General features: G+C 40.0%; 1 protein-coding gene and 1 pseudogene across 1 annotated transcript in view; one reads left to right on the top strand and one right to left on the bottom strand.

Moving 5' to 3' along the window:
• Nucleotides 1-13532, bottom strand: part of dachb (dachshund b) — a 113381-nt gene that overhangs the window by 34883 nt on the left and 64966 nt on the right. The window contains exon 3 of the mRNA XM_039610277.1: nucleotides 124-234. Coding sequence (XP_039466211.1) covers nucleotides 124-234 — 111 coding nt within the window. The remainder of the gene's footprint in view (nucleotides 1-123; nucleotides 235-13532) is intronic.
• LOC116313708 lies at nucleotides 6931-7044 on the top strand (annotated as a pseudogene).

Genomic DNA, 13532 nt, shown 5'->3' with positions numbered 1-13532 from the left:
AATTTGCCACCAATTTAGCACCGGTATTCACAGAAACTTTCCAGAAACAGTTCACTAACTAGACTTGAAATGTATCCAATAACTTTGGATGCTAATGTAAGTGTGTGTGTGTTTGTGTCTTACCTGTATTGGAGTGTAAATCCTCGTTGTCTGACTCATTACCGTTCTGGAGGCTCATCATCATCTTCATCTTCTGAAGCTTCTGGAGCTCGGCCATGGCTGCAGCTGTCAGGCCTGAAACACACAAACACACACACACACACGGTTAGTTTCATCATGACATTGATCTTCAGGCTCACCGTCATGCCAATCAATCAAAAATCAAATCAAAGCATTAGCTGCTCTCAAGTTCAACCATTTCTCACGAATAACCAATCACAACCCTTGTTACAGCGTCCCTGGACCTCCCAAGTCCTACCTGCCTTTACCCATGATGCCTTGCAGCAAGCTGGGACACACACACACACAGATGCTTGCACCCGGCTGTCGCTGTCAAATTTTCTTTTCAGTGCCAGTGTTTTGCTTTAATGTTTCAGGTTGTGAGCGCAGTTTCAGGAGCCTTGGACCTGATGTATATTTGCTGATAGACACATACAGGGAGAACACCCCCCCACTGCCACACACACACACACACACACATATACCCTTTTGTATGGACTAAGATCCCTGGCTCTGTGCACTGACCTGGAACTGACTTCTATACACAACAACCAGCAGAGTGAGAGAGATGACCCTGTGTGTGTGTGTGTGTGTGTGTGTGTGTGTGTGTGTGTGTGTGTGTGTGTGTGTGTCTTATTGTGTAAAACCCCTATTATGTGTATGAGTGTGCACGTGAGCTTTTGCATTGTGCTGAGTGTGTATGTACAGTTTGCTTTCATGTATAAATGTGAATGTGAGGGAATGCATGCATGCTTATCACTGCTAGCCGTGTGTGTGTGTGTGTGTGTGTGTGTGTGTGTGTGTGTGTGGAGGTCAGTTGGTTTTGCCCCGGTCACGGTTGACGGCTTTGGAGGAATGTCCATTACACACAGTACAGTTGTCTGTGAGCTATAAAGAAAATAAGATAGAGGGATAGAGGGGGGAAAGGGGGAGGGCAAAGGGGGGAGGGGGTTGTTTGAAATTTAATTTAAAGCAGGATGGAGGGATGGGTGAGGGAAGAGGGGGAGGTGTGGAGGAGAGGAAGTTGTGTGCAGGTTAAACTAGACCTGATCTTTAATCAGCAGTAATAGTAACTAAGCACATTTATGTACTAACAGGTGGAGTTGTTTTCCAAAGTTAAGCTCCCCAGCAGCACATAAAGCAGTTAAAACTGTCTCTACCAGCTTAACATTGTGTGGACGTGTATATGTAATGCTTTAATATGCAAATATTTATCTCCATAATTCAGAAGTGTAAAAAAACACTTACCAAAATAACAAAATATTTAAATTGAACTTCTTATAAGCCAGCAAATATACATTTTTTTAAGTATGTCAATAAAAAGGTTGGTCATAAAGAAGTACTTTTCCTGCACAGGGTATTGGTATGGTGAAGTTTAGAGTTATTAAATTTCCAGTTGCAGTTATTAATAAGCATAAAACTCATCAACAGATTTTTTTTTCTATCTCGTAACTCCTATCTGTTTTTGGAGTTTTCCTTTTTGCATTACATTCACTTTTTTGGTTCTATTATTTATTTAGATTCCTATTTAATAAAAAAATAAAAATAAATAAACAAACAAACAAATAAATAAAAAAAAAAAACTCAGCTGGGACTCTTAAAAAGCAGTTAGACACTTTTATATTTAAACAGGTTTTTTGTTTGTGTTATTTTAAAACGACCTGTTTATTTTATTGTTTCGATTTGTTTAATTTTTTGATATTATGGCACTTAATGTTCTTATTTAGTATACACCGTGTACAGCACTGAAAAGTGTTTAATATCTTACTCAATTTCACTTTATTATCAAAAACATTAGGTGTCAAATATTAACTGTATAAAACATTACCAAAACATTGAACACAATAAGCTTAAGAAAGCAGAAACCTTATGGAGCTATTTTGCTTTTTTGTTATTTGATTTTATTTTATTTTTGACCTATTCTGCTATTGCTTATGCGTTGGCTGCTTTAACCCAAGAGTTTATCAACTTTTGAATAAGTACAGTGCATTTCATCCGGTCCTATGGATGAGGAGGCAGTTTTGTACAATTTACAGACCAAAATAAAAAAAGTAATGGATTATTTAAGAGAATATATAATAATATGTATTATACTATAATAACATAATGCAGTACAATAATGAAATAATAATGAAAATAACCATTAGCTTTAGCGTTAGATCAATTTTGACTCATAGGTTTTCATACTTTGTATAATATATAATATAAAGCAACACTTGTGAAGGGAATTATTCTCTGACAGAAAATTAAATGGCTTTTTAATTATCAAAAAAATTACGAAAATGTGACATTTCTCTTACTAAAGAAAAATTTTGCAAATAAAATAAATAAAAACATCCCTGAGTTCGGGGCAAAAGCTGTACAGACTGGACATCATACCTGCTTTTGGACTTAAACATGGACCGGGTGATATGTCAAAATATTTATACACTTACATATTTGTCAGTTCCAGTTTTTAAAAAGCGTTGCAAGTCAAAGAAAAACATAAACTTGGGCAATGCCGAAACCGAAATTCCTCTTCAGCAAACAATGACTCGAACTGTTAATCAGTCCAAGAACGGCAAAAACAACAGAGTGAGCAGAAAGAAAGAGCGACCGAAAGAAAGACAGAGGTCTATTCAGAGAGCCTGAGGGAGAGTGACCAGACGTATTGTCTGCTGCCTGCTGAGAGAGGAGGAGGAGGATGAAATGAAGAAAGATGATGGAAAAAAGAGGGCAAAAATAAGTTGTTTTTTTCTTGAGTGGACGCCATCGAACTGCTGCTCAAAAACGCTAAAGAAAGCACATGATTCTAAATTAAATCACGTCGTGTCATTTTCCATGATTTTTTAAAAATAATTCTGTATAAATTCAAGAAATAGCCTTTGTAATTTAATATAAACAACGGAGATGTTTGTAGTATTAATCTTTCATTTGTTGGGTGAAATACCTTAGAGATAGTTTAAGGGGAAAAAGAGAAGACGACAAGACTTATATTAGGAAGAATGGAAGAAAGGCCCAAACACAGAAAGGGAGTTTGAAAATGGAAAAAAGGAGAATGGCATGGGAAAAAGTGGGACTGATAAAGGAAAGAAGGTCAGATAGATTAAAAAAAATGTGAAAGGAAAAACTTGCTGTTTTATGGGAGAAAGGGAAAGAACGAAGAAACATGAAACAAAACTATATTATGGGAAAATATGTGGCTCTTTACACAGGACAGTGTCAATCTGTCCACGAAATTCGTACCACTTCGGTTCATTCAGGAGTGTACAATTATTAGGTGAATAGCTATGACACTGTGTTAATATTCCCAAATAAAACATGTCAAAACCTCTAACTTTTCTTCTATTGTGACAATGAATTTAGCATTTGTTGCTTTGAGTTGGCTGGACTGACATAAAAGTTTGCATCCTCTCTGAGGATGAATCCTTAAAATGATATACTAATCAATGAATGAATTAATGAATCCTTTGACTTTCCTCAGGCTTCATGGGGTCAACAACTACTGGATGAAGAGCTAAAACTGAGAGAACCTCAAAATTACTGGATTGAAACAAATGTTCCCTTCATAAGAGCTACGTTTTCATCCAACATCATGATCAAGTTTACACTTCAACCTGGGTCCTACTTTAAAATGTCAGCAAAAACGTAATTTTGATAAACCTCATCTAATGCTGTAGTATAACACTAAAAATATAGCTCGTTAGCATGCTGATGTTGGCACACTGAGAAAAGCATTTATTTTTAAAGCTACAGAGCTGTTAGCATGGTACTCACCAAATTCTGCATGATTTTTACCTCATACATACATCTCCATGTAATCAGCATACATCTGAAAACCTGCTCCAGAGCTGAGGGAAGTCTTTTATACATAAACTGAAAAAGGAGTGGGCTGAGAACAGACCCCTGTGGAACACCTGTATTAGAGGTTGGAAAGGACTGGGTTTTTTAAGATCATTTTTCTGATTAGAAAGGAAAGATTTGAACATTCGCCATGTCAATGGATGAGAATGTCATGATTTCTTGTATGAAATGCCTTTGAGTAAAAGAGTAACTGTAAAGAAGTGAAACAAATTATTTTTATGTTGAATTCATCAAAAATGTTCCTGCTTTTCTTTGAATACAAATGAACTCCAATCTAATGTAGACTGAATATTTCTTCCTTACATCTCTACAGACCTTTTTTCTCCAGGTAAACATCTTACTGCATAACTATGAAAGTTTCTTTTTAAAAGAAACCTGGTTTCAAAATAATGCTATCATTGATGTTTATACTACATATCAAAGAAACTCCTTTCATTATCCAATTCAGGGGTGCAGGTTGCCAATGTGACAAAGGGCTAACAAAGAAAGAGACATTTAGTGGCAATTAAGAATGGCTAATTAACCTAACATGTATGTCTTTGGACTGTAGTGAAAGCACGAGTACCCGGAGAGAACCCATGCAGAAACAGTGACAGTCAGTTAAACCCACTTTAAACACTTTGAATTCACCATCTGGGTTGCATCTTTGTGTGGAGTTTGCATGTTCTTCACGTGTATGCATAGGTTCTCTCTGGGTACTCCGGCTTCCTCCCACAATCCAAAGACATGCAGTTAGTGGGGTTCGGTTAACTGGCGTTTCTAAATTGCTCATAGGTGTGAATGGTTGTCTGTCTCTCTGTGTTAGCCCTGTGGCAGAGTGGCAACCTGTCCAGGGCGTACCACACCTCCAACCCCCTTTCAAGAAAGAAAATGGAAGAAAATGGATGGATGGTATCTGTATTTGTTGTCGTCTGAATGACAGACTTATTATTCATTAATAGTTTTCATCTGAAAAAAAGTTGTTGAGATATTTTGTTCTGTACTTGTGGGCACAAGAGCAGAACGTAAATAAGTCACTTTAATTTTGTTGCGTTGAAAGTTGAAGTGAAGATGTTCAATTCAAGTTTTTCAAATTTGAGAATGAACGCTTGGGAATAGAAAACAAAGAGAGGTACAAGGGGATGGGGTTAAAATAGAAAATGGAGTCCCTCTGTGGGGTCAGGACTGCATTTACACATTGATTACTCTGAGGAACACCTTGACACACACACACACACAGAGTTGCATTTACAGATACAGGAAACACACATGGGTGGACACGCACACACATTTGATCTCCATGTACACACACACTCAGATACAGAGTCAGAACGCCCGCTCCGCCTCAATGCAACCAGAAGACGATCAATAGCGAAGGCAGAGCCACAATACTGTTCTCCATCATGACTATCAAACACGCACACATACACACACACACACACACACACACACACACACACACACACACACACACACACACACACACAGCTCTCTCTCTTCCTATCTCAGATCGATGGCTGTCCGCTGTGTCCACGGTTACCGAGCATCGACCCCCGTCCCTAATGGCGACCACGAAACCTTGGGAATTAGTGTGTGATTGATTGACAGACTGCTTCAAAGGCACACGCATCATATAGCCTCCGTGTGTGTGTGTGTGTGTAGGACAGAGAGAGGGAATATATATATTTTCCAGTTTGTCTTCAAGTGTGTGTGTTTCAGCATCCCCCTGTGGGTTGTCTGCACATCGTTTACCCATCTCTTTTTTCCATCTTGTGCATTGTAATGCTTTCCGAAGGACATGCAGTGGAAAGGAGAAGAGGACAAGTGATAAAGGAGGAGTGAAAAAACAAGGACTACAGAGCCCAGATCTCAATAGAGAAACCAGTGGATCATCAGCATAACTTGACAAAGTCAGGACTAGATTCTAATATAGCGCAAGGATTTTCCCACCAGCACTGAGATGGTGTTAAACCTTTTAATGACCAGTTAAAACGGTCAAAAGTTTTCATGTTTTCATTTGTTTATCTTACTATGCTAATGGCAATGTTGCGCCAGTGTCCGGCAGCCTCGCCTCTGTCAGTGCGCCCCAGGGTGGCTGTGGCTACAATGTAGCTTGCCATCACCAGTGTGTGAATGTGTGTGTGAATGGGTGGATGACTGGTTGTGTAAAGCGCTTTGGGGTCCTTAGGGACTAGTAAAGCGCTATACAAATACAGGCCATTTACCAATGTTGTAAGCTGTTTCAACACTTTGATTAAGATCAATATAGGCAAAGCCGAAAAACATTCTAACAGTCTGAAAAAAACAATCAAAAACCAGTGTCCAGAAATAAAGTGACTTAATATTAATAATCTGTTAATGTTACTGTTTGAGAGTTGCTAAAACGGGATCTGTTACAGCAGTGCATGACATTCATAAAGGCTAGTATTAGCCTGTTTGGCCTGTAATATTAATAGGCTACTGTTCAGTATGTGTAAATATACCATTGTGCTTTTATTTATTCTTATTTTTCAATAAATAAAGTTTATCTTATGTTACAAAATCCATTTATTTGATTCACTTATACCAACTGGCTACAGCAATGTAACCTAGGGAGGTAATGTGAATCACGGTGATACATCCTGTTTCAGACAATATCGAAGAAAGATAAAGCTACTGGGTCTGAAAAATAAAGACAAACAGGAAGTTTCTTAAACTTGCATTCATTTTTAATAGCGACCAGAGGGCGTTACCTGTGGTGCCAATAAGATTTCCAGTCTGATATATGTCAATGGGAAGAACGGCTCTCTTAGTTGACCTAAGTAAACACTTTCCAAATGAGTTTAATAACTTGTGACTGACAAGTTAGTAGCCAATGAGCGTGTGGTTTCACAGTCAGATCGCACTCTCTGGCAGTGTTCAGGGAGCATGCAGATTGGCTGCAAATTGTGGCACCTGGTACGCTCACTGGCTTTCAGCCATACCACCCTGAGCACACCTGATCTCATCAGATCTCAGAATCAAAGAAGAGTTGGGTTAGTACTTAGATGGGAGACCACCTGGGAATACTAGCTGCTGTAAGCTTGAGGCAGTTGTGGCTCAGGAGGTACAGTAAATAATCTACTAACCGGAAGGCTGGTGGTTCAATTCCTGGCATGCTGAAGTCTCCTTGGGTAAGATACTGAAACCCAAGTTACTCCTGATGCATTCAGAGTGTGTACGTTAGGTAAAAACGCTTGTATTGAGTGTGTGTGAATTGGTAAATATGACATGTTATATATGTGCCTTGACTCCACTCAAGTAGAAAACTGACATAAGAAGCAGTCCGATGATATCTACTAATATATGCATGGTGGTAAGAACAAGACAGGCCGGTACACACATCATAAATCCAACAGTAATTCTACTTAAGTGCTTTTTTCTTTCACAGGGTAAGAACATTTCTATGCACATATTAGTAAATGAAGACCCCATTATTCAAGCTATGATCATGGCAGCAAAAGGAAAACCTAGACAGTATTTAACAGGGAGTCTTAATTTTAGGACAGATCTGTGTGTATTTGTATTCTTTTATTTAGCATCAAGAATCAAATTTATGGTATCATAACTTCCCTCCAACTGCAAGGTCTGTGAAATTGTAAATTACAAACATTCATATTCGCTGAATATTTCCTGAATATACCCTGAAGTGCCAATAGCAGGTTGGGATTTGGGTTTGTTGCATGTAACCATGAGGATTGTTAATTCCGAATAAAATCTGATTTTGTATTTAAAAAAAGTAAAAAATAAAAAAAGGCCTTGCTCCTCGTTTAATCTTTCCTTATTGAAGAAGCACCAGCAGAAAATCCAAAAGGACTTGGAACTTTTTTCAAGACAAAGTTCAATAAAGACTTAATACTCATCAATTAGGTAACCAGGACTGGGTGGTTTTTATTTTATTTTATTTTCAGCTTCATGCTACATTTCACATGCTACACCCAAAACCTACTTCTAAACACAAAACTTTAAGTCCATGTCCTACATAATACAATAGTTGGACTAACTCCTTAGCATCACAAACATGTACCTTCTTTAGCTACTGAAAGGCCTTTCTTGATAAAAGCATCCACCACATGGCAGGCGATATCCTAAATGAGATCTGACAGTGTCCTCCACAGTGGGTCTGGATTGTCTTTAATAGCTTTGAGTTTGTTGGTGGAGGCCGTTGGGTGATATTCAACAGTCCTGAACCCCCCTCCCGAGCTCGCGTGAAACCCACCCCATTTGGCTGCGGTTGTAAATATTTAATCCACTGCACCTACATCTCTGACGAAGTGCTCTGAACGTGCTCTCAGAGATGGAGTGACACTTTGAATAAAACAAACAGGAAAACAGAGAAATTGCTCTTTGTGTTCTGAATTTAGAAACACACTGTTCTGGCTTTTTTTGTTTTTCCCCTTCCCTTTCTTCCGGCGAGCACTCGAGAGTGCCAATTTACAAATGCAGTCGATTGCTCTTGTGCTGAGTCAAATAGATTTCAGCTCAGTACTCTGGCACTTAGGTCGCCCATCTTTAGCTCTTACTGAATGTTCACGATGCCCATTTGCAGCCATTTTGCAGCCGCCATTTTGTGCTATTTCAAATGGAAATAGACACTAGCTGAAGAGTGATTGTTTTTGCAAAGTCTTTGACTTTGAACAGTTCAAACTAGAAGGCTTGGGGATTGCATTTGTTCTCCAGAATCAATACAAACTTTTCCATTAAGTTTCTTTATGAACTGCTACAACAACTGGGTTTGTAGGTCAGGGACTTGAGTCAAATGGAAACAAGATTTGAAAGCCCGTTGAAGACAATGTTTGATGTAAACATTGGGTAATACAATGAAATCCAGTATTAGGGCTCAATTATCATTTAGTTTAAACTATTAGAGTTTGGGATTCTGTTGCCTGCTAAGATCTACCATCATATTCAGTCAAAAGTCTTAGGGTTTTATTGCCTATTCGGTCAATTGCTCAATGGTAGCTCAGCAGGTCTAATAAAATAAGTAACTATTGGTTCTATTGCCTGTTTCAGTGCAGTGTTATGGGTTCTATTGCCTGATAAACATCAGTCGAGATTACTCTGACTTGGGAAATCTGTCTTTGACATTAACGGCTTATAAATGTTAAAAAACAATATGAGTGCTGTTTAGGTTTCTGTTGCCTGTTCAAAGCCAGTTGTTAGGGTTTACCTAATAAAGTTAGCAGTTTAGTGGTTAAAGGTCAGAAGTAAAAATCAATGATTATGAGTTCTGTTGGCCTCATAAATATTCATTGGGACTTTACTGTCTAATTAGATGAACAATTGCCTAATAAAGCCACCAATTAGAGCTTTTAGTACCTGATTACATCCCAAAAGCAAAGCAAAGCTGAAAGTTTAAAAGTCATTAGTAATGATGAGAGGCTCTTTACAGGTAAATGTAAGTCCACCTTATACCCAAAAAACAAATGTTTAAGAACATACATCCCCTATTAGTGATGGTTATTATAGTTTCCATTAACTATTAATGTTCTGTTAACCGTTCAAGTTGATGTCTGTGCTGAATTGCATGTTGGTGTGATTGATTTGTATTTTTTACTGCCTGAAGTTTGTGGGTTCACTTTCCTGTTAAAAGTCAGTAATTATGATCTCAGTTTCATAGTTATGTCTGTAGTTACAGATTAGAGTAAAGTTCAAAAGTCACAGTTCAAAAATAATCCTCATTTATCTTATGTTGGGTGTATGTGTGGCTCCTCAGTTTAACCTCGATCTGAAATAAGCCACCCTCTCAGTAAGCAAATTTTCTACTGATTGGCTGATCCATGCGAACAGCAGATGTGGGTGGGCCTTCTGTTCTCACTGTACCTGAGATGCCCATATTAAGGATATTTTCCCTCCATGAAAGCCTGAAACTGAGTGTACGCCACACACTGACCTTATTACTGCAGACTTTTGGATATGGTTAATATCAGCATCACCACTGTAACTGTATATCTGCCTGAAAATAAGACAGGGCATAATAGGCTCCTTTGTCAGAGGTGCTGGCTAACGTCATTGGCTTTTATGAAGAAAGAGTGATTAAAAAGTGATGCAGCAGGAGGGGAAGGATTAAAAAGAAAAAACTTAATGTCACCTCAGTCCTCCTCAGACTCCCTCCCTCTCACTCTCCCGCTCCACCTCCTTCATCTCTCTCTCTCTCTCTCTCTGCAGGTGCACATAAGAGTCCTCAGACAAGTGTATTCTTTTCAGGACAAGATTGAAAGCACTTCATCTGTAACCTACACAGAGTGCTTGTAAGTGTGTGTGTGTGTGTTTTCATGCAGCCAGATGTGTTCATCACTTCAAAATGGATGTATTTGCACAAGACTGTGCTAAAGAAAAGTGTTTACGCACCGATTGTGCATGGATACAAAGTCCGTTATAGGTGTGTGTTTAAAAAAGAAAAAAAAAATGGCGCACTTGTGCATCTCTGTAAGTGTGTGTGTGTGTGTGTTTGAAGACAAGGCGAACCATTGAGCTGTTTTTGAAGTGAATTAACAAGTCAAATGAGTGCCGCAGCACCCTGCATAGGTTACCACACACACACACACAAACACACTCCCACGCTTATCATCGCAGCGTCTTTGTTAAGGAAGATGAGGCCAATTAAACTGATATCACTCTCTCGCTGTTGTTGACGCCTCCTGCCCTCCCTTCTTCTCTCTCATCTTTATGTTCCATCCTCCTGTTTTTGTCTCCTTCCTCTGTTTCTCAGTTTTTAACCTTTTTTCTTTCTTTACTCTTTTTTTCCTCTCGTCTTCGTCCGCTGGTTTCTTTACTTTTTTCTTTAAAGTACTCCATCCACATTTTCCACCTCCTCCTTCATTCACGATTTCTGCCAACATCTCCCTTCTTCTCTGCCCTCCTCACTGTCCCCTCTTCTTCTTCTTCTTCATTTTCCGCCCTCATGTCCTCTGCCTTTCTCTCACCATTTCCTCCAAACTCTCTCCTCCTCCTCCTCTCTCCGCGTTTCCTAACCGTGTGATAAATGTCCATCTGCGATTGGCCGATGCCCCCCATCGCTGTGGCGCCCGCGAGGTCGTAAACAACAGCCCGTCTCCCCCAGCAACGTGGTGTCTCCATGGACGCAGGGCCACTAAGACGACCGACTCTGCATGTGTGTGTGACTGAGACAGAATGCGACATCTGACAACTGCCAAGTGTGTGTGTGTGTGTGTGTGTGTGTTTTATATATGTTGTGCATGCGTGTGCGTGAGTGTGCATGAGTGTGTGTGTGTGTGTGTGAGCTAATGAGCGATCATAAGTGAGCAAATGTTGTCTCTGGGTTCCACTAATGTTTAACAAACACACACACACACACACACACACACACACACTTATATCAGGTGTGTGTGTGTGTGTGTGTGTGTGTGCCATTAGTATGCCACAGTGAGCTGTGTCCATATGTCACTAAACAAAACCATGTTTTATTTATCCTGTAGAGGGAGAGGGAGGAGAGAAGGAGGCCAACAGTCACTGTCAAGGGGGATGGAGGGAAGGATGGAGGAGAAAAACTGGCGAGGTGATGGAGGGGAAAGATCTGAAGGAACGAGAGCGGCAAGAGGGAAACGCAAATATGGAGAATGAAGAGGAAGGGAGATGAAGATCAGAGGAAGAGAAGTGAGGAGGTTCAAAATGTGGAAGGAAAGGAAAGAGGAGATGATTGAAATGAGGGTAGGAAGGAGAGAAGGAAAGTTTAGTGTGGGACCAATATGAGGTGAGAGGGGAAAGATGGAAGGAGACAGTCAAGGAGGCAAGAGCAGAGGAAGGGAAAGGGGTAGGAGAATTCAGGGTTGAAGAAATGACAGAAGAAACAACAGGAAGGAAAAAGAGGTGGAGGAGGAATATCTGGAAAATAAAAGGAAGGTTGGAAAGAAAGGGAAAGGAAAGAAGGCTGGAAATAAAAGAGGAAAGGACAAATTAAAGAAAAAAGGAAATGAAGGGAAAGAAAGGAGAAGAAGAGAGGGAAGGGTAGTGACCCAAAAAAAAGAAAGAAAGCTGATAGAGGGAGCAGGAGGGATTTTTTTTTTAAAGGACAAAATTAGGGGAGAGGGGACAGAGGGAAGGAGAAAACCAAGGAGGCAAGGAGGATACAAAAACAGCACATGAAAGAAGGAACGTGAGGAAAAATTAAGAGGTTGTGAGGGAATGAAGGAGGAATACAAAGATGGGAAAAAGAAGGTGAGGAGAATGACGCTGAGGGCATGACGAAGGGATGGGGTAGGAAGCAGGAAAGCAAAAAGGAATGATGGATAAAGAAAGAAGACAACTGCGGCAAATGAGTGGCACATGGAAAGAAAATCATGGAAGATGAAATGAAAAATGACAAAAAAGGAAAGGGGGGGAGATATGGCGATATGGATGGTGGTGACCATGGTGGATGGTGGAACTAGAAAAAGAAGGAAGAGTGAAGGATAGAAAAGTTTACAAGAAGAGTCGAGATGAATGGAATGAGTTTAGGAATGAAAATGTGAACAGAGCAGGGAAGCAAGGCAAGAGACAATCAAGCAGAATACAAAAAAAGCAGAGAAAGGAAGAAAATTGAGGAAAATTTGCAGGAAAAAGGAGGGAAGAGTGAAGGAATGAAGGAAGATGAGAAGGGAGGATAGAAAGTATGTTAGGAGATGGCAAGTTTAAGGAAGGAAAAGAAGAAAAGAGGTTAGGAGAATGGAGGGCAAGTAGGGGGCATAGGTAGGAGAAATTAAGATGAGGAAGCAGGATGGAAGAAGATGGAAAATGAGGGAAGGAAGATAGAAAGGTTTCAGGAGCAAATTAAGCAAAAGAAAGGAAAGGATAGAAGAAAATTAAAGCACGAGGAGGGGGAGAAACAAAAAGAAAGAAAGAGGAGGCGCAGGAAAGGAATTACAAAGATGAGTAGAGGCAAGAGGAGGGAAGAAAATGGCGAGGAGATAGAGGAGGAAATAAAAGGGGAGGAAGGAAGAAAGAAAGAAGAGGGGAAAGAAGGAAAGCAGGAAGTAGAGTAGCAGAATAGGTACAGGAGAGGAGTAGGAGAGACAGGAAGTGGAGATTGAAGAGGACAAAGTGACAAAATAAAGGAAGCAAAGAATGAAGTGAGAAAGGTGGCAGACAGTGCGAAGGAAAACAAAAGTTAAAAAATGACAGAAAGAGGGAAGAGAAGGGAGTGAGAGGAGTAGGAAGGAATAAAGTAAGGAAAATGCAGGCAGGAGGAAAAGAAGAGACTTAAAAAATGAAGAACATGAAAACCTGGATGACAGAGCAGGAAGGAGGGAGGGAGACGAGTTGAGGAAGAAGGGAAAGGGAAGAAAAGAGGGACACAGCAAGGGAAGGAGGAGGGAGGATGGACAGATGGAGGAGTGGGACCCCAGAGACGTGTCATTCATCACACCACCATGCAATCTGCACTCGTTCACTCTCCCTTTCTCTTTCTCTGCAGGTCTTTTTCCTCCTCGTCTCCTTTGCTTTACCGCATCTTTTTTTCTTTCGTTGTATCCACTCGTTTATCCGTCTTCCATCCCGCCATTTTTGTCACACTCCTTGCCTCCTCCTCGGTTCCG

This window comes from Oreochromis aureus, linkage group 3 (genome assembly GCF_013358895.1).
Source record: "Oreochromis aureus strain Israel breed Guangdong linkage group 3, ZZ_aureus, whole genome shotgun sequence".
Taxonomy (NCBI): domain Eukaryota; kingdom Metazoa; phylum Chordata; class Actinopteri; order Cichliformes; family Cichlidae; genus Oreochromis; species Oreochromis aureus.
This window is presented reverse-complemented; position numbering and strand designations above follow the sequence as displayed.